General features: G+C 39.3%; 3 protein-coding genes across 2 annotated transcripts in view; 2 read left to right on the forward strand and 1 right to left on the reverse strand.

Moving 5' to 3' along the window:
• The window catches only part of LOC307157334 (uncharacterized protein), a 180,643-nt gene that overhangs the window by 137,739 nt on the left and 20,875 nt on the right, over window positions 1-22,029 (forward strand). The window lies entirely within an intron of this gene.
• The window catches only part of LOC307157330 (uncharacterized protein), a 599,307-nt gene that overhangs the window by 41,994 nt on the left and 535,284 nt on the right, over window positions 1-22,029 (reverse strand).
• LOC307157344 (tripartite motif-containing protein 16-like) lies at window positions 568-14,605 on the forward strand. Its single transcript, XM_079869231.1, has 6 exons — window positions 568-1,223; window positions 5,042-5,137; window positions 5,225-5,458; window positions 6,389-6,548; window positions 6,702-6,749; window positions 11,007-14,605. The coding sequence occupies exons 1-6, from the start codon at window positions 651-653 to the stop codon at window positions 11,543-11,545; spliced, it is 1,650 nt and encodes a 549-aa protein (XP_079725357.1). The 5' UTR covers window positions 568-650; the 3' UTR covers window positions 11,546-14,605.

Consider the following 22,029-nt stretch of genomic DNA (forward strand, 5'->3'; position numbering starts at 1 on the left):
AAAACATTCATGATATATTAATGTCAATACGATACGTCGCTATTATGATGTATATCTGAGTGAAACGGCCTCTGGAACAAGAACAAATGTAGTTTGATTTCATGGTGACTTTAAAGGAACTGGACACAGTTTTCAGTCCTGCGGTACTAGTGTAGTATTTAGGATACAGAATTACTGAACTTTTAAGGGTGTTGCTTGGCTTCTCTGTAACTTACATTCTTTGAGTGTGTTTATGAGATTGATTAAACACAATGTGTATGGGAACCCACATGAAAATTAAACACTTAGCAGCAATGAGGCTCTTCAGGACCAGGAATGAGGAAACTGCTTTACAGAAATATTTCTGAAGATGAGGATCTACAGAGCTGCGAGGATCTTCCAATCCACCTTCCAAAAACATGTGATAATTACGATGTAGTTTTACTGCAGTTATTAATGGTGTTGTCCTGATTCTCTGTAACTTACATTCTTTGAGTGTCTGTCTGAGACTGACATCTAGTGGACGTTTTATGATATGTGACTTTAAAGACTTCCAGACATTTGCACACGTCACTCAAACAAAGATCCAGGAAACACATGAGTTCAAGTGAACTGAAACTGAAGTGTAGTTGAGCTGTTGTGTGTTTGTGTCTCTGTATTCATGCAGTAAAATGGCAGAAGCCAGAATTACTCAGGATGAGTTTATGTGTTCTGTGTGTCTGGATCTCCTGAAGGATCTAGTGGCCATTCCCTGTGGACACAGTTACTGTAAGATCTGTATTACAGGCTGCTGGGATCAGGAGGATGAGAAGAGAGTCTACAGCTGTCCTCAGTGCAGACAGACCTTCAGGCCAAGACCTGCTTTAGCTAAAAACACCATTCTGGCTGAAATGGTGGAGAAACTGAAGCTGACTAAACTTTCTGCTGACTGTTACGCTGGAGCTGGAGATGTGCAGTGCGACGTCTGTACTGGAAGAAAACACAAAGCCGTCAAGTCCTGTCTGGAGTGTCTGAACTCTTACTGTCAGAATCACCTTGAACAACATGAGAGTTTCTTTAAAGGAAAGAGACACAATCTGACTGATGCCACTGGACGACTGCAGGAGATGATCTGCCAAAAACACGACAAAGTCCTCGAAGTTTTCTGCCGCACTGATCAGAAGTGTATATGTGTGCTGTGTGCGATGGATGAACATACAAACCACGACACTGTATCAGCTGCAGCTCAGAGGACAGAGAAACAGGTATGAACTTAAAGAGACGCATTATGCTCATTTACAGGTTCATAATGTTGTTTATGGGATCTACTAGAATACATTTTCATAATTTAATGTCTACTTTTTAGTTTCAGTTTCTTTAAAACTCGCCTACTGAAAATCACAGTCTGCTCTGATTGGTCAGCCGGTCCCAGTCTGTTGTGATTGGTCTACTGCTTAGATTGCTTCAGAAATGTAACACGGCTTACCGTAAACGACGAGAATCAGCTGCGGAGACGCTGCAAACACTACTGTAACTACACTAACTGTAGCTTCAGTTTTTCGGTAACACTTTATAATAACTGCACGATATTAATCATTACTTAATCATTAGTAAACAGTTAATTCATCATTTATAAAGCATTAAAAGACATTAATAAACAGTTTATAAATACGGCTATTAATGCTTTATTCTTGATTTATAAGCATATCTATAATGTGTTTAATAATTGTATTTTCAGAATTTATTAATGATCAATTTATCATTTTTAAATGAAGTATTGCATTATTTACAAAACAGTTATTTAGGTGTTGTCATTGATCACTTAGAAAGTGTAAGCAAATGTAGAAAATTCAGGTAGTTATAAAGCATTTAGTAGTGGTCAGTTAACTATTTTTGTGAGCTCATCTAAAGTGAGGACTATTTATGCCTTGTAAAGCATTTATAAGATTTAAAGGCTCATTTATCTTCTAAAAAGGAAACAAACACAACACAGTGATACAGAACATACTAATATTTAACAGCCTTTAAATCTCCTTTGTAAACGCTTTACAAGGCATAAATAGTCCTCACATTAGATGAGCACACAAAAATAGTTAACTGACCACTACTAAATGCTTTATAATTACCTGAATTAACCCTACATTACAGTAGAAAAACATGTTAATAAAGCATTTATTAACACACTAAGTAACTATTACTATATGTCTGAATAATAAGATGTATGAATATACATTTTAATAATTTATCAATCATTTACTTACACTTTCTAAGTCAGGGTTCACCAATCTCGGTCCTGGAGGGCCACTGTCCCTGCAGAGTTTAGCTCCAACCAGCTCCAACACACCTGTTTGAAAGATTCTAGTATGCCTAGTGAGACCTTGATTAGCTGGTTCAGGTGTGTTTAATTGGGGTTGGAGCTAAACTCTGCAGGACAGCGGCCCTCCAGGACCGAGATTGGTGAACCCTGTTCTAAGTGATCGTATGAACCACTGACAACTCCTAAATAACTGGTTTGTAAATAATGCAATACTTCATTTAGAAATGATAAATAGATCAAAAATAAAGTATGAAAATACAATTATTAAACACATTATAGATATGCTTTTAAATCAATAATTCAGCATTTATAACTGTATTTATAAACTGCTTATTAAGTAAGGGATAATGTAGAGCAAGGCGGTTGTTATAGCGAATACAACCCCGACAGGCTGATCAGGACTCCGACATGAAACGGAGGATCAGGACTCCGACGCGAAGCGGAGGGGTCTTGAATCAGCCTGAAGGGGTTGTATTCGCTATAACAACCGCCTCGCTCTACATTATCCCGCTTATTACATGGCTACCTACCAAATAAATCAATAATTTGACACAAAATATTGATTTAAAAAGGAGTTTATTGATTTAAAAATGATTGTATTGCTTCCGCTAAATAAAATAGTCTGTTCCGTCTCTATGGTTAGAATCCTGCGTCCATAGCAACGCTCTGTTTTTCATGGCAACGGTGTGTTATACTTAGCTGCGGTCTGTTATCAAGAAATAACAGACCGCATTCTACATTAGAATTCAACCAAGCCATGAAATAATGATTAATAGCGTGCAGTTATTATAAAGTGTTACCAGTTTTTCTGTATCAGTTCAAACCTGAGTCTGATAATGACAGCCAGGAAGAACAAGCTGATCAACCTGAACCACCTTCGCAAGCATGAATTATGCAGCACATTTCACAGTGGTGATTTTTTATTTAATACCTTTCTTACAACTGTCATTTCTCGAGTTCACCTGCCCATCCAGCCTTAATAGTTAATGGTAAATGAACTTGGCTTGCAGTCCTCAACGGAGGCTTGGCTTGAGCTCAACCCCCCAATAATGGTATGTAGAGGGAGCATGAGAGAAATGGAGGTGGCGATGGAGAAGTGGAGTGATGCTGGAAAAATTGTTGCTGGGATGGTGCAATGACTACTGCTTATATATGCTCATAATGATGATTGACAGGACTGAATGATTAAGCTCCTCCCGAACCTATGTTTGTAACTTCATTTATAACATCTGACCTGCATTGAACTGCACAGTTCAGAAAGCAATTGTCATAAAAATAGTGAGAACACAACAAAAGATTGTGGTTGTATACTGTTGAGGAATAGTGTTAAACGTACATTTTAACCATCAAGTTAGTCTGTATTAGGAAGGCCATAAAAGGGGTTTAGATTTGGGGTGGTAAAAACAGTGTCTCTTGGACATGACGAAAACACACTACTAACTCAACCATCCCCTTTATTTAGCATATGCCTTAGGAAGGAATTCATTAATTGAGGAATATTGTGATGTGTCCGTTCCCGGAAGAAAACTCAAGACTACAATGGAGGCGTTTCAGGGAGTTCAGAAACAGTGACACTTATATAGATAATAAATGGAGCTTTGCAGAGCTTTTTCATGCTCAAACAGCAACATTACACACTTAAGACAGATGAACATGGGGAAAAAAAGCATAATAGGACCCCTTTAAACCAGTAGTTCACCCAAAAAATTAACAGTCATCATTTACTGGTATGACTTTCATTTTTCTAAGGAACACAAAATAAGGTATTTTAAGGAATGTTTCATCTGTCCGTATATTGAAAGTCAATAGGTTCCAAAAGTTTCAATCATCAAAAAGGACATTAAAGTGGCATAAAACAAATCCATATAACTCCAAGGGGGGAAATCTAAGGCTGCATCCGAAATCACATACTTTACTTCTATATAATAGGTGAAAATCAGTATTTGACAAAACTATGTCTTAATAAACAGTACTCATAAAAGAATAGGCAAAAAGTACCCGGTTGACCTCCTACTTCCAGTGAGATTATGAAGTGTGGATACAGTGGACACTTTATGAGACCATGGGAGAAGATTTGTTAGTGGAAGTGACGTGACACAACTGACGCTGGTAGGTCATATGATAATGACAACATAGTGAATGTAGTACATCTGGATTACATTTATACTATAAAGAGCATACTTTTTTAGCAGTCACAAAGTAATTACTTATTTTAAAATAAGTACCTACTCAGTTGACGTCGATAGCCTCATGGGCAAGTGCGCCGGCATGCAGCGGCGTTGCGCTTCGGGCGACCCGAGTTCGAGTCCAGGTTTGTGGACCTTTTCCAATACCGTCCCCTCTCTCTTTCCCTCCCACCCCACCTCACGGTTAGAGAGTCAAACATACCTCACGTCTTCTGAAGCGACAAGAAAAAATCAAGTCGTGATGTGCATGAGCTAGTGAGGTTTGATGTTATTGACGTGTCATCATATTTAATTTGGGCTTTAGAAACAGCGACATTCTTCAGAATATCTTCTTTTGTGTTCTGCAAGAGAAGTTTGGAAAGACATGAGGATCAGTAAACAATTAAATAATTTACATTTCTGAATGAACTGTTCCTATAAAACTAGGCAATGATGAAATAATACTGCCACTTATGAATGAACCTATAATTGTATCAAGCAAGATCTTTAACACCTCAATCTCACCACTTCACTGATACTGGATTGATATCTGTTTACTTGATTTCTGGGATGTTTCTCCTGTCATTGGTTTGTCCTTTAGCACCAGCTGAAGGAGATGCAGAGGTCGTTCCAGCAAAGGATCCAGCAGAGAGAGAAAGATCTTCAGCAGCTGAGAGAGGCTGTGGCGTCTCATAAGGTGAGTCTGGAGAAGAAGAGAAGTTTGAGACGTCTCAGTCAGGACTCACTGAAGCTCACTGTGTGATTGTGATGTGTGTCCTAACAGCGCTCTGCACAGACAGCAGTGGAGGACAGTGAGAGGATCTTCACTGAGCTCATCCGCTCCATTGAGAGAAGCCGCTCTGAGGCGACACAGCGGCTCAGAGATCAGGAAAAGACTGCAGTGAGTCGAGCTGAAGGACGACTGGAGCAACTGGAGCAGGAGATCAATGATCTGAGGAGGAGAGACGCTGAGCTGGAGCAGCTTTCACACACACAGGATCACATCCATTTCCTGCAGGTAACAGAGATCTAGCAGAACAGGATCATAGTGGACTTGAGCAAGAGACACACAGAGAAACATTTCATGAGAGCAGAATGAGCCGTTGACTGAAGTGTTGATCTGTGTGTTCGGTTATTATATAATCATCAGTTAGACTCCCATCTGATCTTCTTCTTTTGAAAGAGATACACTTACAAATACAGTTCAGCTCTGGAAATCTCTTAGAAAAACTCTTTTTTTCTGAAAGATATATTCAGCTTCCAGACACCAAGCGTTAACACACATTTGAACTTTTTTACCTCCTTTTTTTCCCTGAATTCTGACATCATGGTGAAATCAGTGGACTAGTGATGGTAGCAAGTTTAGTAATGTTCTCCAAAGTTGCATCAGATGATCTTCAAACTTGACACAATTGACAGTATTTTCATAATTGTTTGCCTTTAACACATGAAATTAATTTGACAGTGAAGTCCTCAAGCAGGAACTGAGGCTGTATATTAGCAATGCTTCAGCGTATTTAAAACCACAAAACCTGACCTTGGGATCATGTCCTTAGAGTCCTTGTGAATTTCAGAGCCACTAACTGCTCAAAAGTTAGAAATAATGTTCAATCTACTCATTGCTTTTGAACTGCTTTTCCTGATCAAATCTACTCAACTCTGCCATGTGACGCAATTGATGCACTTGATCTGTTATATTTATGTTATTGCCAGATGTTTGATCATTCAAGAGTTTTCCTAAAACGTTCACATAAGTGTAAGTGTCAAAAGCAAGAACTTATAGCTGTAACATGATATAATGAATATGAGAAGAATGAAGCTGATGCTGTGAAAGTGCTGGATTGAGGAGAGTTACTAAAGATCAACAAGAGCCGCACAAATCTGACAGTAGTGCAGGTTATTGATGAAGTGTGGAGGTGATGAGATATTTTATTTCTGATTTCTGTAGAGTTTCCAGTCTCTCTCAGATCCTTGTGAATCTACAGACGTAAATGACAATCCCTTCAGTTCTCTCTCCTCTTTTGATGGCGTGAGAGAATCTGTCCGTCAGCTGAAAGACAAACTGGAGGATTTCTGTAAAGAGGAGCTGAAGAAGATCTCTGACAGAGGTAAAGTCCTGGAGATTCTGCTCTCAGAAATGATTATCCTCCATCATCTCATATCATGTAGAAGATCATATTAGAAATGTCTTAGGAACGGATGCAGGGATCATTTTCTCTTGACATGATAATCACACTCTTCATGTCTGTTGATTTCCACAGTCACATTCACCAACATTGTTCCCAGAACCAGCAACGACTTTCTACAATGTAAGTCAAAGCCTACAAATGTCACTAAGAAAACAAGCAGAAAACCTCTGAGCATCAGCACGTCCAGTGTCATTGATTATAATGGGTACTGTGTGCTTTTACTGTCGGTGATTTGGCGTCCAGTGTAGACAGTGTACGACCTGCCAGTTTACACCAATGTGGCCAGATTATAATAGTCAATAGAATGTCTGTGGTGCCCCAACGACCTCCTAAGAGGGGTTTATGGGACATAATGATAATGATGATGACATGATGGCCAGAATAGATGGTGTCTCACTTCCATAGCAAAGGCTATTTACTTCAGTGTTACTTTCAGCTTTCTGTAGCGCAGCTGCTGAACTTCCTGTGAAAACAACTTTTGATATTTTTTGATATGTTTTTTTTTTTCTTGTTCTTGTTTTCCATTGGAAAGATTAATATAAATGCTTCTTGTTTGCTGATTGGCTGCAATGTGTGATAAGCTACATCATTAAGATTTCAGTGCCAAATTTATAAAATGTTTATTTAACACTCATTAATTTAATTTCTATTCACATGGCTTTTTTTTATCCGTGTGAATCTAATGATAATGATGTTTGAACTATCCAGTCAAATCTGTTATGTGTAATTCAATGAAATGCTTTTTACATTATATATAGTTAATAATAATAATAATAATAATAATGATAATAATAATAATATACACCAAAATATATATGTAGGAAAGGTATGTTGTTATGGGAAGAAGGAGGCGGTAACCGACGAACATTTAACAAACTTTAATAATTCTAAAAATAAACCAACAACAAAGCGAAAGTAAAGGCGGTAGCCCTCACAGCGACATATAAACAAAAGATAACATAAAAGTCCAGGCCTGGTCCTGTCTCATCCTTCACTGTCGTCGCTCCTCCTTTTATCCTTCCTTTCGAAGCTCCTCGGTGAGATACGATACGCTCATCACACCACTCTCACGACCCTCGGCCTCGTCCTGCTCGCCACAATATATTATAAATAAAAATATATAATACACACCACCAATCAAAAGTTTGGGGTCAGTAAGGTTGTTACGTTCCTTAGGTGTTATTTGATATTTGTCTAGGGGTAAACGAGAGTATAACATTAAAAGAAGTGTCTGTGTGTCTCAAAATGAGGGTTGGGCAATTAAAGAAAAGGATACTGGGAAAACTCAAACACTCCAAAAAAAAAAAAAAAACATTTCCAAAGTGTACAGTGCCAAAGGTGAAAATAAATCAATATTTACAAAGGAACAAATAACGATACAATTACAAGGTGGGAAGGAAATAAATAAAGCAAAACGCAACTAAGTTTTACCACCTAAATTAACTTTCAAAAGAAAATGTAGAAAATAAAAATCTTCAACATAAAAACATCCTCACTAAACTATGCTGATTAATCAGATTAACAAAACAAACAGGGGGTGGCACTCTCTCCTAAACCTACTGTGTTTAAAACAACAGGACGTCCTACGGGGTGCACAATGTATGTCATGTGACTTACTTACCTGCTCCCTCCTTCCCAGCCTCACACGCAACGTGGCGACTTGAGAAGACAGAACAGTACAAATGCAAATATACACTTTACAACCACAATCCTAACAAAGGTTTCAGTCAAATATCTAACACACAGTATACAAGGACTCTATTAACAATAGGTGCGTTTCCATTACAGATTTGCGCAAAAATGTAGCGATTTTTTTTCTAAATGTCAACAAAAAAATTTTGCGAAATGGTGGCGTTTTCATTAACCAATGTTATGCGACTAAAATGTAATTTTTTCCTCTCGCAATAAGTCATTCCAAAAATCATGGCGACGGATGTTAGTAGGTTTATGTATATCCCAGCCACTGCACTGCCCATTATTATTAATGGAAGGAGACGTGTGTTATTCAAGCATTTATGGTAAGGAAAGACCCTGACACTCGTGAGCGGCACATATGAGGTGTTTCTGGGTGTTTACAATTGATGTGTTTCCATTGGGTGTATTTTTAATGCAAATTTCAATTTGCGCAGTTTGGAGGTGTTAGGGGTTAACAGTTTAGGACCCAAGGACCAGATGTTTGAAAGAAGACCCGGAGTCAGAATTATAAAAAATTGAAGAAAAGTTTTACTGAAGATAGTTTGCAGTTTCATCAGCAGAAGTCAGCTTCAACACTCACACAGGAGTTTGTAGGCCGCCCCGCTTACAGTTACAAAGATCACAGCAGTTATACCATTTCCAAGGTCTAAGCTACGTCATTGCTTACAGGCTGAAGGATTCTGATTGGCTAAGAAATTCATAAACAGTAATTTTCCACACATATACAGATAGACTGAAGCATATCTCCATAGATTATGCCGCTGACACTCGGACCCTGAAGTTAGGCACGTCGTGACCTTCCAGGCCGCAGATTTGGGTTGCTGGGTGCCAGCATGTCCCGAACAACAACTCAGTCAATCTCCAATAATGCCAGTGGTTCCTTAACCTGTAAGCAAGAAGACTAACACACACACCGACACACATCTTTTCCCAGGTTGGATTTGGCCAGGCTTTAACTATAAACAGGAGTCTCATCTCAAAACATCAAGATAATGCGTTATTTCTCAAGGAAGGATACATTTTAGTCTAAGTAAGGCTTTAACAAAGAAATGGTCCCTTAAACTATTGGCTTCAATGACCCCTATGTGTTTTAAAATGTTGAAGACCTTTCTCAAACACAAAACCAGTCCCTATTTAATTTCTGGAAGCTGGGATAAATAGGCAAGCAATGTTACTGCATTCAAATATCAAATACTGACATTAAAGGAGAACTCGGCAACTCTAGCGAACTCTAGTCACTTCTTCACTGATTTTTCCTTTTGTTGTCGCATGTTTTCCCCACGAGCTCCCCCTACAGCTGTGGGGGGGCGTATATTTCACAACACGGTCGTAAAAAACTCACTTGCGGCGGCCCCCTCCCCCTCTCTACCGCTGCTCATGTGCGTTTGTTTTGATCGGAGCAAGCCAACTGTATCGTGTGGAGCTATGTCTACCGAGGTGGGTAATACACATAGACTGTAAAAAATAGGGTAATACATCATACACGCTTGTGTGTTTATGTCGAATTGCCGTAAAGCAATTCGTGTTTCGCGCTCGTTCTCGTTCTCGCTTCTCACTAGACTTCCAATTTCTATCTTGCCGGGACGGTAGTCCCCAAGTTGCAAGGTTGGTTTTCCGCCTGGGAACGCTGGGGGGAGCGGGGAAAGTCACCAATATCACCAGAACAGGTTGTTTAACCATCCAAATGAATTCTAGACAGTTTTATTTAGTTAAAAAAGTTACCAAGTTCTCCTTTAAAGAATACATGAAAAGAACATTTCAGTAATCACACTGGTAACTTCTATAACAAAGTAAAATCTCCAGAGAAGTCATTCAACTCATTTGATATTTAGAAGGTAAAATATTGATTAAAGGAGAAGTTCACTTTTAAAATGAAAATTCTGTCATCATATACTCACCCTCATGTTGTTTCAAAGCTGTATGAATTTCTTTCTTCTGCTGAACACAAAGGAAGATATTTAGAAGAATATCAGTAACCAGACAGTTTTTGGGTCCCATTGACTTCCATAGTATATTTTTTTCCTACTATGGAAGTCAATGGGACCCAAAAACTGTCTGGTTACTGACATTCTTCTAAATATCTTCCTTTCTGTTCAGCAGAAGAAAGAAATTCATACAGCTTTGAAACAACATGAGGGTGAGTATATGATGACAGAATTTTCATTTTAAAAGTGAACTTCTCCTTTAATACCTTTATTATAATCACTCATTACTATACATTGAAGCAGCAGTGGATTCCAATCCACCCCCTTCAGAGGGTAATGGAAACGCGGCTAGTGATAATCACAAAACAGAGCAACAAGCAGCAGCAATCGAGCAAACAGCAGAGTGAGCAAACAGCTGAGGAGAGGAGATGCTGGTGTTTAAACAGGGTGACATGAGGAGACTGGCAGAGTGAACTGGGGCATCATCTTCCCTGGTGAAAAAATTATAGGCTGTGGCTCCAATGAAACCCGAAACACACAAAACAGCCTAACCACACATACACATATACAACAAGCATTCCTCCGTATAGCGTACGTAACAAAGGTTTTTGATGTTTATGAAAGAAGTCTCTTCTGCTCACCAAGGCTGCATTTATTTGATCCAAAAAATGTCTTGATGGATGATGATAATGATGATTTGCACAGGATATCAGACAGATGATTCATAATTCCTGATTCTGTGTTTTCTCTCCATCAGATTCTCATCAGTTCACTCTGGATCTGAACACAGTGAATAAACGCCTCAGTCTGTCTGAGAGGAACAGAGTGATTACTAACACTTACCCAAAGCTTCAGTCGTATCCTGATCATCCAGGCAGATTTGATGATGTGCCTCAGGTGTTGTGTAGAGAGAGTGTGTGTGGATGTTGTTACTGGGAGATTGAGTGGAGTGGTGCAGTGTATATATCAGTGTCATATAAGAGCATCAGCAGGAAGGGGGACGGTGATGAGTGTGTGTTTGGACGTAATGATCAGTCCTGGAGTTTGTTCTGCACTCCCTCCAGTTACTCATTCAGACACAACAAGATAAAGACTAAACTCCCTGTAAAGCCCATCAGCAGGAGAATAGGAGTGTATGTGGATCACAGTGCAGGAACTCTGTCCTTCTACAACGTCTCTGACACAATGAGCCTCATACACACAGTCCAGACCACATTCACTCACACACTCTATCCTGGGTTTTGGGTTAATCCTGGGTTTTGGGATGATTTTGAATCATCAGTGAAACTGTGTTGATAGGGTTGCCACCTTCAGGGCAAAAAACTGTGCAGTTCGCCTTAAGCCCTATTCGCACTGGATTGGTATTATCTGGGGATTAGGAGTGATTCCCCCCCACCCCTACATCTGAATTTTGTGTTATCGCATGGGATGAGCGAAGCCTGTGATTTTACTCAAATTTACTGACGTATCTCCCAGATATGATGTAAATAGGCTATTGCTTGGAAATGTCTTGTTATTATAGGTCTAGCTGTATTAAATATCATAAACAGAAGAATGTTCTTCGCCACATGTTGCTATACATGCCATCCATCTCCATCTAATCATTCTTTTTGTTTTAGCTTTTCTGATGGTTTTCAGCTTTCTCTTTCTGCATGGTTGTATGGTGTATAGCAATATGACCCAGCACCCAAAATACTATCAAAACACTCCAACACAGCCTCCATTCTTCGCGAAAGATGGATAAAAAGGCGCACAGGAAACAAAAACCTTGAAAAAATATTATATACGACCCCCGCCAAATCACAGAGATGCCAATTCGCACGGGACTAATATTATCACAGAACCTCAGTTTTCTTCTTCTGTCAGTGAAATAATGTCAGAATAAATGTGTGTAAGGAATCCTCAGAAAGACAGGAAGATAAAGACAGTGTGTGTTTGTGAGTCACGATGAGTGACGGTGTGTATCTGTGCTTTTCCCAAGCTCTATTTGTGTTGATGGAAATCAGTCATTAAGTTCTTATTCTAGTGTCACATAAATCATTTATATTATTACTATCAAAATGATCTTTCAATAAAATGTATCATTTTATTAAAAAAAGGTATTGTTAATTGTAAAATTATTAATAAATGTAAAATATATAAACCCAGATCATCTGATCACACTGTAAACACTTGATCAGTGAAAGTATGAGCATAATTATTCTCATCTAATCCAGTTTACTGTAAATAAACCTCCTCCTGAACAGAACTGCACTGCTCTGACAACTCTGAAAAAAGATAAAACAATAAGGATCGAGTCAAATCATAATCAGTTAAATCCAGATAACCCACAAATATATGAGGTATGAAAGAATAATAATAATTTGTTACATTAAAACGCTTTTCTGGGTACTCAAAGCGCTTTACATAGAAGGGTGGGGGTGATTAGGGGGATGATTCATCCAAATTAGGATGATTTATGGGGATGATTATTAGGCCATGATGGATAGAGGCCAATGGGCAAATTTGGCCAGGATGCCGGGGTTACAATCCTACTCTTTTTTTTTCCAAAGGACATCCTGGTATTTTTTAATGACCACAGAGAGTCAGGGCCTCGGTTTAACGCTTCATCCGAAGGATGCTGTTCTTTGACAGTATAGAGTCCCCAGGCCCGGGGTGGGTAATCGGGAGAATCGGGAGAATTCCCGGTGGGCCGCTTCACTTTTGGGCCGGTCGAGGATTTTTATTAAATTTTTTCACATTTGTCACATTAGTTACATTAGGCTACACACGTTCCGCATTCTGACACCGCAGCCGCAGCGCGCAGCCTCTGCATGGGTTGTACCATGTGAGGGAGTTTTCCCCTCCCCTCCTATAGAGTTGGTTGGGTCCATAGCCCGTCTTTTCCAAAACGTTTTCTCAGGAGTAGGCTACCGCGGAACCGCCGGCGCCTATCGATAGCTGGGCCGGCCCTACCGTAACGTACGCGTCAGGGAGGATGGATGGGAGGAAGAGGCCAGGAGGTATGGAAGCTTGTTTCCGACACAAAATAAAACATTTTAAAAGATAATCGCGACTTTTTATCTCACATTGCGAGTTTACATCTCTTTACATGACTTTATTTCTCAGAATTGCAAGATATAAAGTCAGAATTGCGTGAAATAAAGTCCCTATTGCGTGTTGTAAAGTCAGAATTGCGTGAATTAAAGTCGCAATTGCGTGAAATAAAGTCACAATTGCGTGTTATAAAGTCAGAATTGCAAGATATAAAGTCAGAATTGTGTGAAATAAAGTCGCAATTGCTTCTAAAGTCTAAGTGAATTATTATTTAACCTTTACATTATTTGTTGAACGCGGTATTAAAGGGATACTCCACTTTAAAATGAAAATTCTGTCATCATATTCTCACTAGGGTGGTCCTTATTTTTAAAGTCTCCAATTGTCATGCTCTTAACCCTTCAAATTGTTCCTTTATATAAGAAAATACAGCATGCCAATTTTTATGGCAGTAACATAATAATTACTGGTAGCTCAATAGCTTTAAACTCTGAGATTTTGATGGTTTTCGTAAAAACAGATCATTTGATTTGGTATTGTACCTGGCTAGTAAAATTCCATAAAAATCTCCATAAAAGCATCTAATGCACCATATATTCCTAAATATGTATTTTGGATACATATCTCAGTTTACTTATTGTAGAAACTAAATCCACTAAATCCATCCATGACCCGGTTTAGCAGATTTACCTTTCCTGGTGGAATCAATACATATTTCTATTGATGATCACCTTGGTTATTGTTTGGGTTTAGAGAACATTTTTTTATTTAAAAAATTACATTACGTTCCTTGAAATTTACCCGGAACTTTGGCCAAATCAAGCAGATTATCAGGAGGCACAGGCAACCATGCAATGAAAGTAGTCAATGATCACGCCGAGAGAGGAGTGGCTCTGATTCAAGAATACAGTGGCTATATCACACACTCTGAAGAACAACTGCAGTTTCTCCTTCATGTGGTGGAAGATCACCAACGGATCTATCCAGACTGCAAAAAGTCAGCACTGGCTGCTGAGGATCAGAAATGAGGGATTGTTGAAAACTTTGTGCATTTTTTGAGATTGTTGTCATTGTTGTTACGTCAGTGTTGCTTTGATTTCAATAAAATGTAGTTCATTTGCAGCAACTTTTAATATTACTTGCATATCACAATACCGCCACACAGCTTAACATAGGCAATCTTCCACATGATTGAGCTACCTCTAAATATATATTTTTTGTCAACATTTTTGCATATTTCTAATTTTGAAGTTAAAAGGAACAGTTTAAGAGGTTAAGACACTAACATTTTGCAAAAAAAAAAAAAAAAAAATTGGACTTGATAAGGACCACCCTAATTATCACCCTCATGTTGTTTCAAACCTGTATGAATTTCTTTCTTCTGCTGAACAGAAAGGAAGATATTTAGAAGAATATCAGTAACCAGACAGTTTCTGGTATCATTGACTTCCATAGTATATATTTTTTCCTACTATGGAAGTCCAGACCAGAAACTGTCTGGTTACTGATATTCTTCTAAATATCTTCCTTTCTGTTCAGCAGAAGAAAGAAATTCATACAGGTTTGAAACAACATGAGGGTGAGCATATGATGACAGAATTTTCATTTTAAAGTGGAGTATCCCTTTAATACAAACTACACATTAGAGGTCTGCACTCCCGCGGGAGTCCCGCGGGACCCGCGGGTCGCGACGCAAAACAGTGCGGCGCGGGACAAATTTTGAAAGGTCATTGCGGGCGCGGGCGGGATGATCCGGTGCACTTGCGGGTGCGGGTGGGAGGGATGATACGCTGCACTCCCGCAAATTAAATATTAGTGTAAAGTAAAATATATAAATGGTTAAAGTAGCGTTCATAATTTGTACTTGTGAGAGAGATTCTGTTTGTCAGCAATAAAAACGTTTTAAGCAATCTAAACTTGTGGATGTTGTCGTTTGGGGTAGAGGGGGGCGTAATCTCGCGCACACTTGTTTAGAGACAATTCCTTCCCGCTGCTCCGTGTTCGAATACTTCATTCAAGTTCAAAATAGACATCATGGACGAGGAACAGACTCAGAGCACCTCAGATATAGCCCTAAGCGCTTCAGATGTAAGTACTAATATAAAGAAAGGCACATTTACTACAAAAAAATCACGAAACCTCAAATCAGACATTTGGCAGTCTTTTTCGGTTGTGCACGATGGAGAGGGGAATCAACTACCTTTTGCCTGCTGCGATAAATGCCAAAAGGTGTTAACATACAACGGACACAAATCTGGAACATCAGGCCTGAAGCGTCATGTATGTACAGTCTTGAAAGGACAAAGATTGTTGGAGTTTAGAGGAAACACGCCGAAAGTGTCAAGTGCTCTAAAGGCGAAGACAATAGACAAATGTGTGGACTTTGTTTCTGCTGACCTCCGTCCATATGACAGCATTGCTGGTGAGGGATTCATTCAGTTGACACAACATTTGGTAGACACGGCAACCACAATAGGCAGATATGATGTGAGAGATATTCTGCCTCATCCAACAACTGTGTCACGCCATGTAGATGACAGGGCACACAGATTTAGAAGGGCTGTTGTCGATGACATGACTGAGACAATTATTAAATATGGATGTGCTGTGACAACTGATATTTGGACAGAGACATACCGCAAAACCTCTTTCCTGTCAGCCACCATACATTACGTCGATTCAGACTACAATTTAGAATCTCGAGTGCTATTTTCTGCCCCATTTGATGAATGCACTCCAAAGACAGGTGAAAATATTCGTGCTTTATTACTTCAGAACTTAAGAGTCTTTGGAATTGATTGTTCGCTTTTGGGAAAAAAAATTGTTTTTGTCACGGATAGAGGAGCTAACATGGTGGCCTCCTTACGTGGGTTCACTAGACTGAATTGTAGTGCCCATGTACTGAATTCAGTTCTCGCACATGCTCTCTCACCTGCTGTGATGAGCCAAGTCCCCGAAGCGGCCCAGCTTATCACCAACGTGAAGAAACTGGTCAGCTATTTTAAACATTCTGGCCTGCAAGTCAAGCTGGGGAAGTCTCTCAAACAGTCAGTGGAGACACGATGGAATTCGACTGTGGACATGCTGGATTCTGTCTCACAGCAGTATGATGAGGTCACAACAATACTGCTGGAAAATAAGCAGTATGACAAAGTAGGCTGCATCAATAAACACACTCTTGAATCCCTGGTGGCGTTTCTCAAACCCTTCAAAGACGCAACGAATGACCTGGAGTCGGACAATACGGCATTAAGTGCGGCGCTTGTTCTGCCTTGGTCCGTGAAGCTAAGAGAGCATTGCGAAGTGGCCAAGGTTGACCCCCTACTCAATGTTATCGCATCTGCTTGTGTACAACGTCTAGACGAACTGTTGTCACCGAGTAGCCTTGCTCCAAATGGAATTAACATGCTCTATAAAATAGCAACATTCCTGACTCCCAAACTGCGTCAGCTTAAGATGGTCGATGAAAATGAAAGAAAATATGTGACTGAAGCTGTGAAAGAGCAGATTGAGGACTTGGGGTTTGATGTCCAAGCTGAGGAAAATTCTGAGCCACCTCCACCTAAAAAGGTGACATTTCGTGATTTTGAAGAATGGGAAGATGTAGGTGCTACGTGTACTGACTCGCAGAAGTCTTTAGATTCCGAGATAGAGGCGTATTTGAAAGTAAAACTGGATGGATCCGAATCACACCAACCCAAAGATATCCTCCCGTGGTGGAAGAAACATTGCTTTGAATTTCCCAAACTTTCCAAACTGGCACGCCATGTACTATGTGTCCCAGCCTCCAGCGCACCGTCCGAACGGGCTTTCAGCATTTGTGGTCGCATACTGGAGCAAAGACGCAGTGTGCTGAAGCCCTCATCAGTAAACAACCTACTTTTCCTTCATGGTTATTCAAAGAACCCGATAGCCTAAGCAGCAGCTGATTCTTTTACCTTTATTTTTATCATTTTCATTTATGCTGGTAGCGACCTGCTGAGTTTTTATTTTTATTATTATTATTAAAAGGTAAGCCCAGGCTATTTTCAGTTTAACACCTGTACTCAAAGCCCAAATAGTTTTTTAGTCTCAATGTTTTACGAATGTTCATGGCTAGCCTATATTGTGACCAGAACGTTATCTAATATAATTATATATATTAGATAGATAATAATATTTCCTAATCGAACAGATTTTATATTTTTGTTTTTGGTTACGGTTCGCCTAGGCTACTATTGTGAATATTATGCTGTTCGTAATACGGGACCGTTTCGTGTTTTGTATGTTTTTAAATGTTTTTATGTTTAAATGTTTTAAATGTTATTTTGTTTTTCAAATGTTCGTGTAGGCCATGCCTGTTTTTAAGTTAGACTACATAATTAAGCCTATTGGAATCTGGGCCGATTGTGTATCTTTGTTGGCGTTGGTTACTGAGGCCTATTTAATGTTTTGTATGGTCATATGCAGGCTTACCAATAAATATGTTACCAAGTAAGGAATTATGTGTGCACGCATTTTTTTTTTTTTTTACAAGACCTTTCGTGAGACAGAAAGTGAACATCCATCCTGCCCAGGGGCAGTTCTAAGGTCATTGGATATTCGGGTCTTCAGCCCAAACTAAAATTGGGTATTTTTATTTAAAGGAATTAATTAATATAAACGCGATTTTAAGGGAATTAAGAAAAAGAAAGGCTTAAGTTGTGTTAGTGAAATAATTGTAACTATTTGCAAATAATATTTTATTTTTAATTATAAATGAATCAAGGAAATTATAGCATATTTTCAATTAAAAAAAGCAAAATTTTATAAATAAATTAAAAAGTTGAGTAATTTGCGTCACCGGATAGGCTACTGTCGGTAGTTGATCATTTCTATTGTAAAACAGTCAAATATTACATTTTTATCTACTTGCATTTTACCAGGCATTCGTTCGCTTCTTTAATCATTTTGACATTGATGAGCTAGACCGCTGAACTTTTAGTCATCCTAACAACAAACAGAGCATTGCGTAATGTAGTGCATCAGAGCAGCATCAAGAATATCAAGTGCGCAACGCTGCTCAACGCTGCAAAAAAGCACATCGCTTTAATGCAAAATGGAAAAATATAAATAAAACTGTAATATGCACATGATTAGGTAATCACGGCTGCTGTAATCTTATTCACATTTCTTTTTCTGATTAATTGTTTTGCTCTATGAGAGACACAATTTAACAAAATTATTCGGGGCTAAAAACGTCCTAGCGCCGCCCCTGATCCTGCCTGCCGTCTTGCGGGCATTTGCGGGCGGGAGCGGGACATAATATCACAGATGCGGGCGGGAGCGGGACTAAAAATGACAAATCTTTGCGGGAGCGGGCGGGAGCGATACTAAACACTGCGGGAGCGGGACTGAAAATTGTGTCCCGCGCAGGTCTCTACTACACATAGTACACTACACATTCCACCATGGAAAAAGTGGGCCGGTCTTGGGCCTGAAACTCCCAGGCTGAAAAGTGGCCCCACTCCGGCCCTGAGTGTCCCCATCACTATACTGGGGTGTTAGGACCCACAGGATGAGCGCCTCACTAACACCTCTTCCAGCAGCAACCTGGTTTTCTCAGGAGGTCGGAAAGAAGGAAAACTGTAACTCTGAAATCAGTCCAGATTAATCACATCATTACTGTAAATGTTCAGAATTGTTGGAGTTTCTTTGTTCAGTGGTTCATGCTGGTTGTCCTGATCTAGAAAGTACCCAGACATGATAAAACCATGTTTTTCTACATGAACTGTGGTAATCCCATGCTCTGAATCCGTTGAGCTTTTGATACCAATATATTTAAGTGTCATAGTGAGTACAAACAAACAACTTTCACATACAAACAACTGCTTCACCCCCTAACCGTGATTATATATATATATATATATATATATATATATATATATATATATTAGTGGTGGGCATAGATTAATTTTTTTAATCTAGATTAATCTCACTGTAATCTTGGAATTAATCTAGATTAATCTAGATTAAAATGGCTCATTTGAATTCTGCCGAAGGCATTCAGAATATGTGTGCTACCCAAATAATGACTAAAGGGCACGTGTTTCTTAAATACAAAGTGACATTTAAAAGAACTTGTGAACTTTTTTAATTAAAACAATAATAAAGTATGATTTTTTTATTTTATTTATTTATTTACTTTGAGCAATGATGGAGCTATAATAGACTCTTCTTATGAGCATATAAAAAAAACAGCTCCTTGGAAAAAATGAAATGTAGCCTAATATTGTAGTAGTTATAAACAAAGGTCTATTTTTAGTTCAGATTAACATTTGAAGGCAACAATTTTATTCATAATGTCAAAATAAAACCAACGTAATGTTACTTGAAAGCATTATAGCCTACTATTCCTGCCAAACTTTCATGGTTGCAGTTAGTGTTACTACAGTAAATCCATGGTGAATGTTGCAGATCTGTGGACACTGGATAGTTCATTCATGGCACAATGTTTCTTCCTGGCTTCCACACTGTTTGATCCGTTAATAACAGAGAAATGTGAATGTTTCTCACTAGATCTCGGAGCAATGTTATTACTTAAGTAGCGAATTCAAATGCTTTCTTTACTGGATCTCTTAGTGCTGTGTAGTAACAGTGTCGCTTGATCAAGATCGGCTCGCACTGCTTTGGTCCAAACTGATAAACAATGGTCTGTCAACAACACAATAACGAGTAGCTCAGTTTCGTTCCGCTTGCATTACGCTTGCCATTTGATGTTGGGCAATGTTGTGGTCGCGCCAGCGTCTCTTACATTATGAGCGCGCTTGCCACCAGCGGTCCGCCTAGATTTGAAATAACGACATTTTGGTCGGCAGGAAAAATGGTCCAACGACCCGTTCGGTTTGAAAATGCGTACTGAATACCGAACCAAATTCGGCTAGGTATACATCCGTGCTAAAATATCAAGGTGAAAGCCATCATAGCTTGCGTAGTATAGACCCAGCTCCCAACCCAACTTTGAGAATAGATTAACGGCGATATTTTTTTTATCGCCCGATAAGAGTCTCACGTTAACGCAGCACGTTAACGCCGATAACGGTCCACCACTAATATATATATATATTAGGACCATATATAAATGGTCTACCTAAATAACTTGCTTCCCTAACAAGCTTTCTTCCTACGCAGGAATAATCTACAAACAGAGCTCAGTAAATGTCCTTCAAATGCTTTAATCACGGCCAGGAGGTCTTCCCGAGCAGTTCTCAGGTAATCTCTCCCAAGAAGCAAGGCCGGAGGATCTCAGACAAATTCCATTGAGAATCCCACCAGCTAACTCGAATACAACAGTTTTTATAGAATAAGGTATGGCAAAAATGTCATGTTGCATTACATAATTTCCTCACAATCTGATTGGTTTTCATAGACAAACCCTTCTGTTACCAGGTAAAGCAAACTTTGTTTTAATGATTACTTCATTCAATCACAAGGTTCAAATTTAGTCATCTGTCTAGTTTCAATTCCCATTTGTTATTTTTACACTCACACAACCAAAATCAAAGGGGTATGGCAACACAACATACAATATTCAAAAACATTCTATCCCGGTGTTAAGAGGCCCGCCACGGAGTCAGCAGTAGCTATGAATGTACAAACTGTTGAGGGCGAAGTAAAGAAAAAGAGAAAGAGAAAGTACTTTTTGAACAAGTGGCGCATTGATGATGAAGGGAAAACGAGGGAATGGTTAGCCTACCTTCCCGACGACCAGTCCATGCACAGTACTTACTGTCGAACCTATGCATGGTCAGAAAATGCAAACAATTTGTTGGTTAGAGGAACAACTAACCTTAAATTAGAAGCAATAAAAGACCATGAGTCATCCAAGTCTCATAATCAAGTGCACTGCCATACAGCTGGCGAAGATGGGACCCCAGGAGCAGAGTGTGGCAATAAAGGCTATCTGCTCTATGCAATCGGTGCAGTTGGACTGAATGAGAATTCTATTCAGAAACGTCCATGGGATCGGCAAAAAGGGCAGACGTTTTCGGAACTACGTTTGGATTTGCAAGTAAGTGAATTACTAACTTGAAGTTGTGTTTTGTGATGGCTAGATAGCTAGTTTTAGCAGCCACGAGGATAGGCGCCGATACCGCGAGCTCGATTACAAGTCAGTTAAACTTTTCATCTCCAATCCTATCTGTATTTGTGAGAAGTGGTGCTGTCCTGAGTTGAAAGATAGCCTACTTTACGACTTTATTATCGAGTTAATAGGCGTGTGTGTTCGTGTGGGCCGCCATCCATTTCCTACGTTTCTGAAATGCAAACATTTTGAGACTACTTTTTTTTTTAAAGGGCGTGCACCATAAATCGGCGCCTATGAGTGCAGCATAACTCGTGTTGTTAAATGGATCAAACGAATTACATATTTGTAGTGGAGGTCAATGTTATCAAAGTCACAGTTCTCATTCTAACTCCTTTCAGAGTGGATGAGCAGAAAGGACTGGTGATAGGGAAAACTTATCAGAACAAGAGGCAGGCCAGGGTTTTCATGCACTACATTGCTGAGGTGTCGAGGAGGCAGTTTAAAAATAAGATTGACAGCGCAACTCAAGGATGTGCAGATCACCTTTCTGATATTATTGATTTTCTCAGAGAAAAAGGAAGCAAACTCACTGCACTGGGAATCTGGCTTGGGGGGTTTGTCAGTCTCTCTACAGTAGCAAAAAGAGTGCGTGTGTTGTTTAAGTTGGTGTTTATAATATTTGAGAAGAAAGTCTGTCTAG

The sequence above is a fragment of the Squalius cephalus genome, assembly GCF_949319135.1.
Source record: "Squalius cephalus genome assembly, chromosome: 4".
In the NCBI taxonomy this organism is placed as follows: Eukaryota; Metazoa; Chordata; class Actinopteri; order Cypriniformes; family Leuciscidae; genus Squalius; species Squalius cephalus.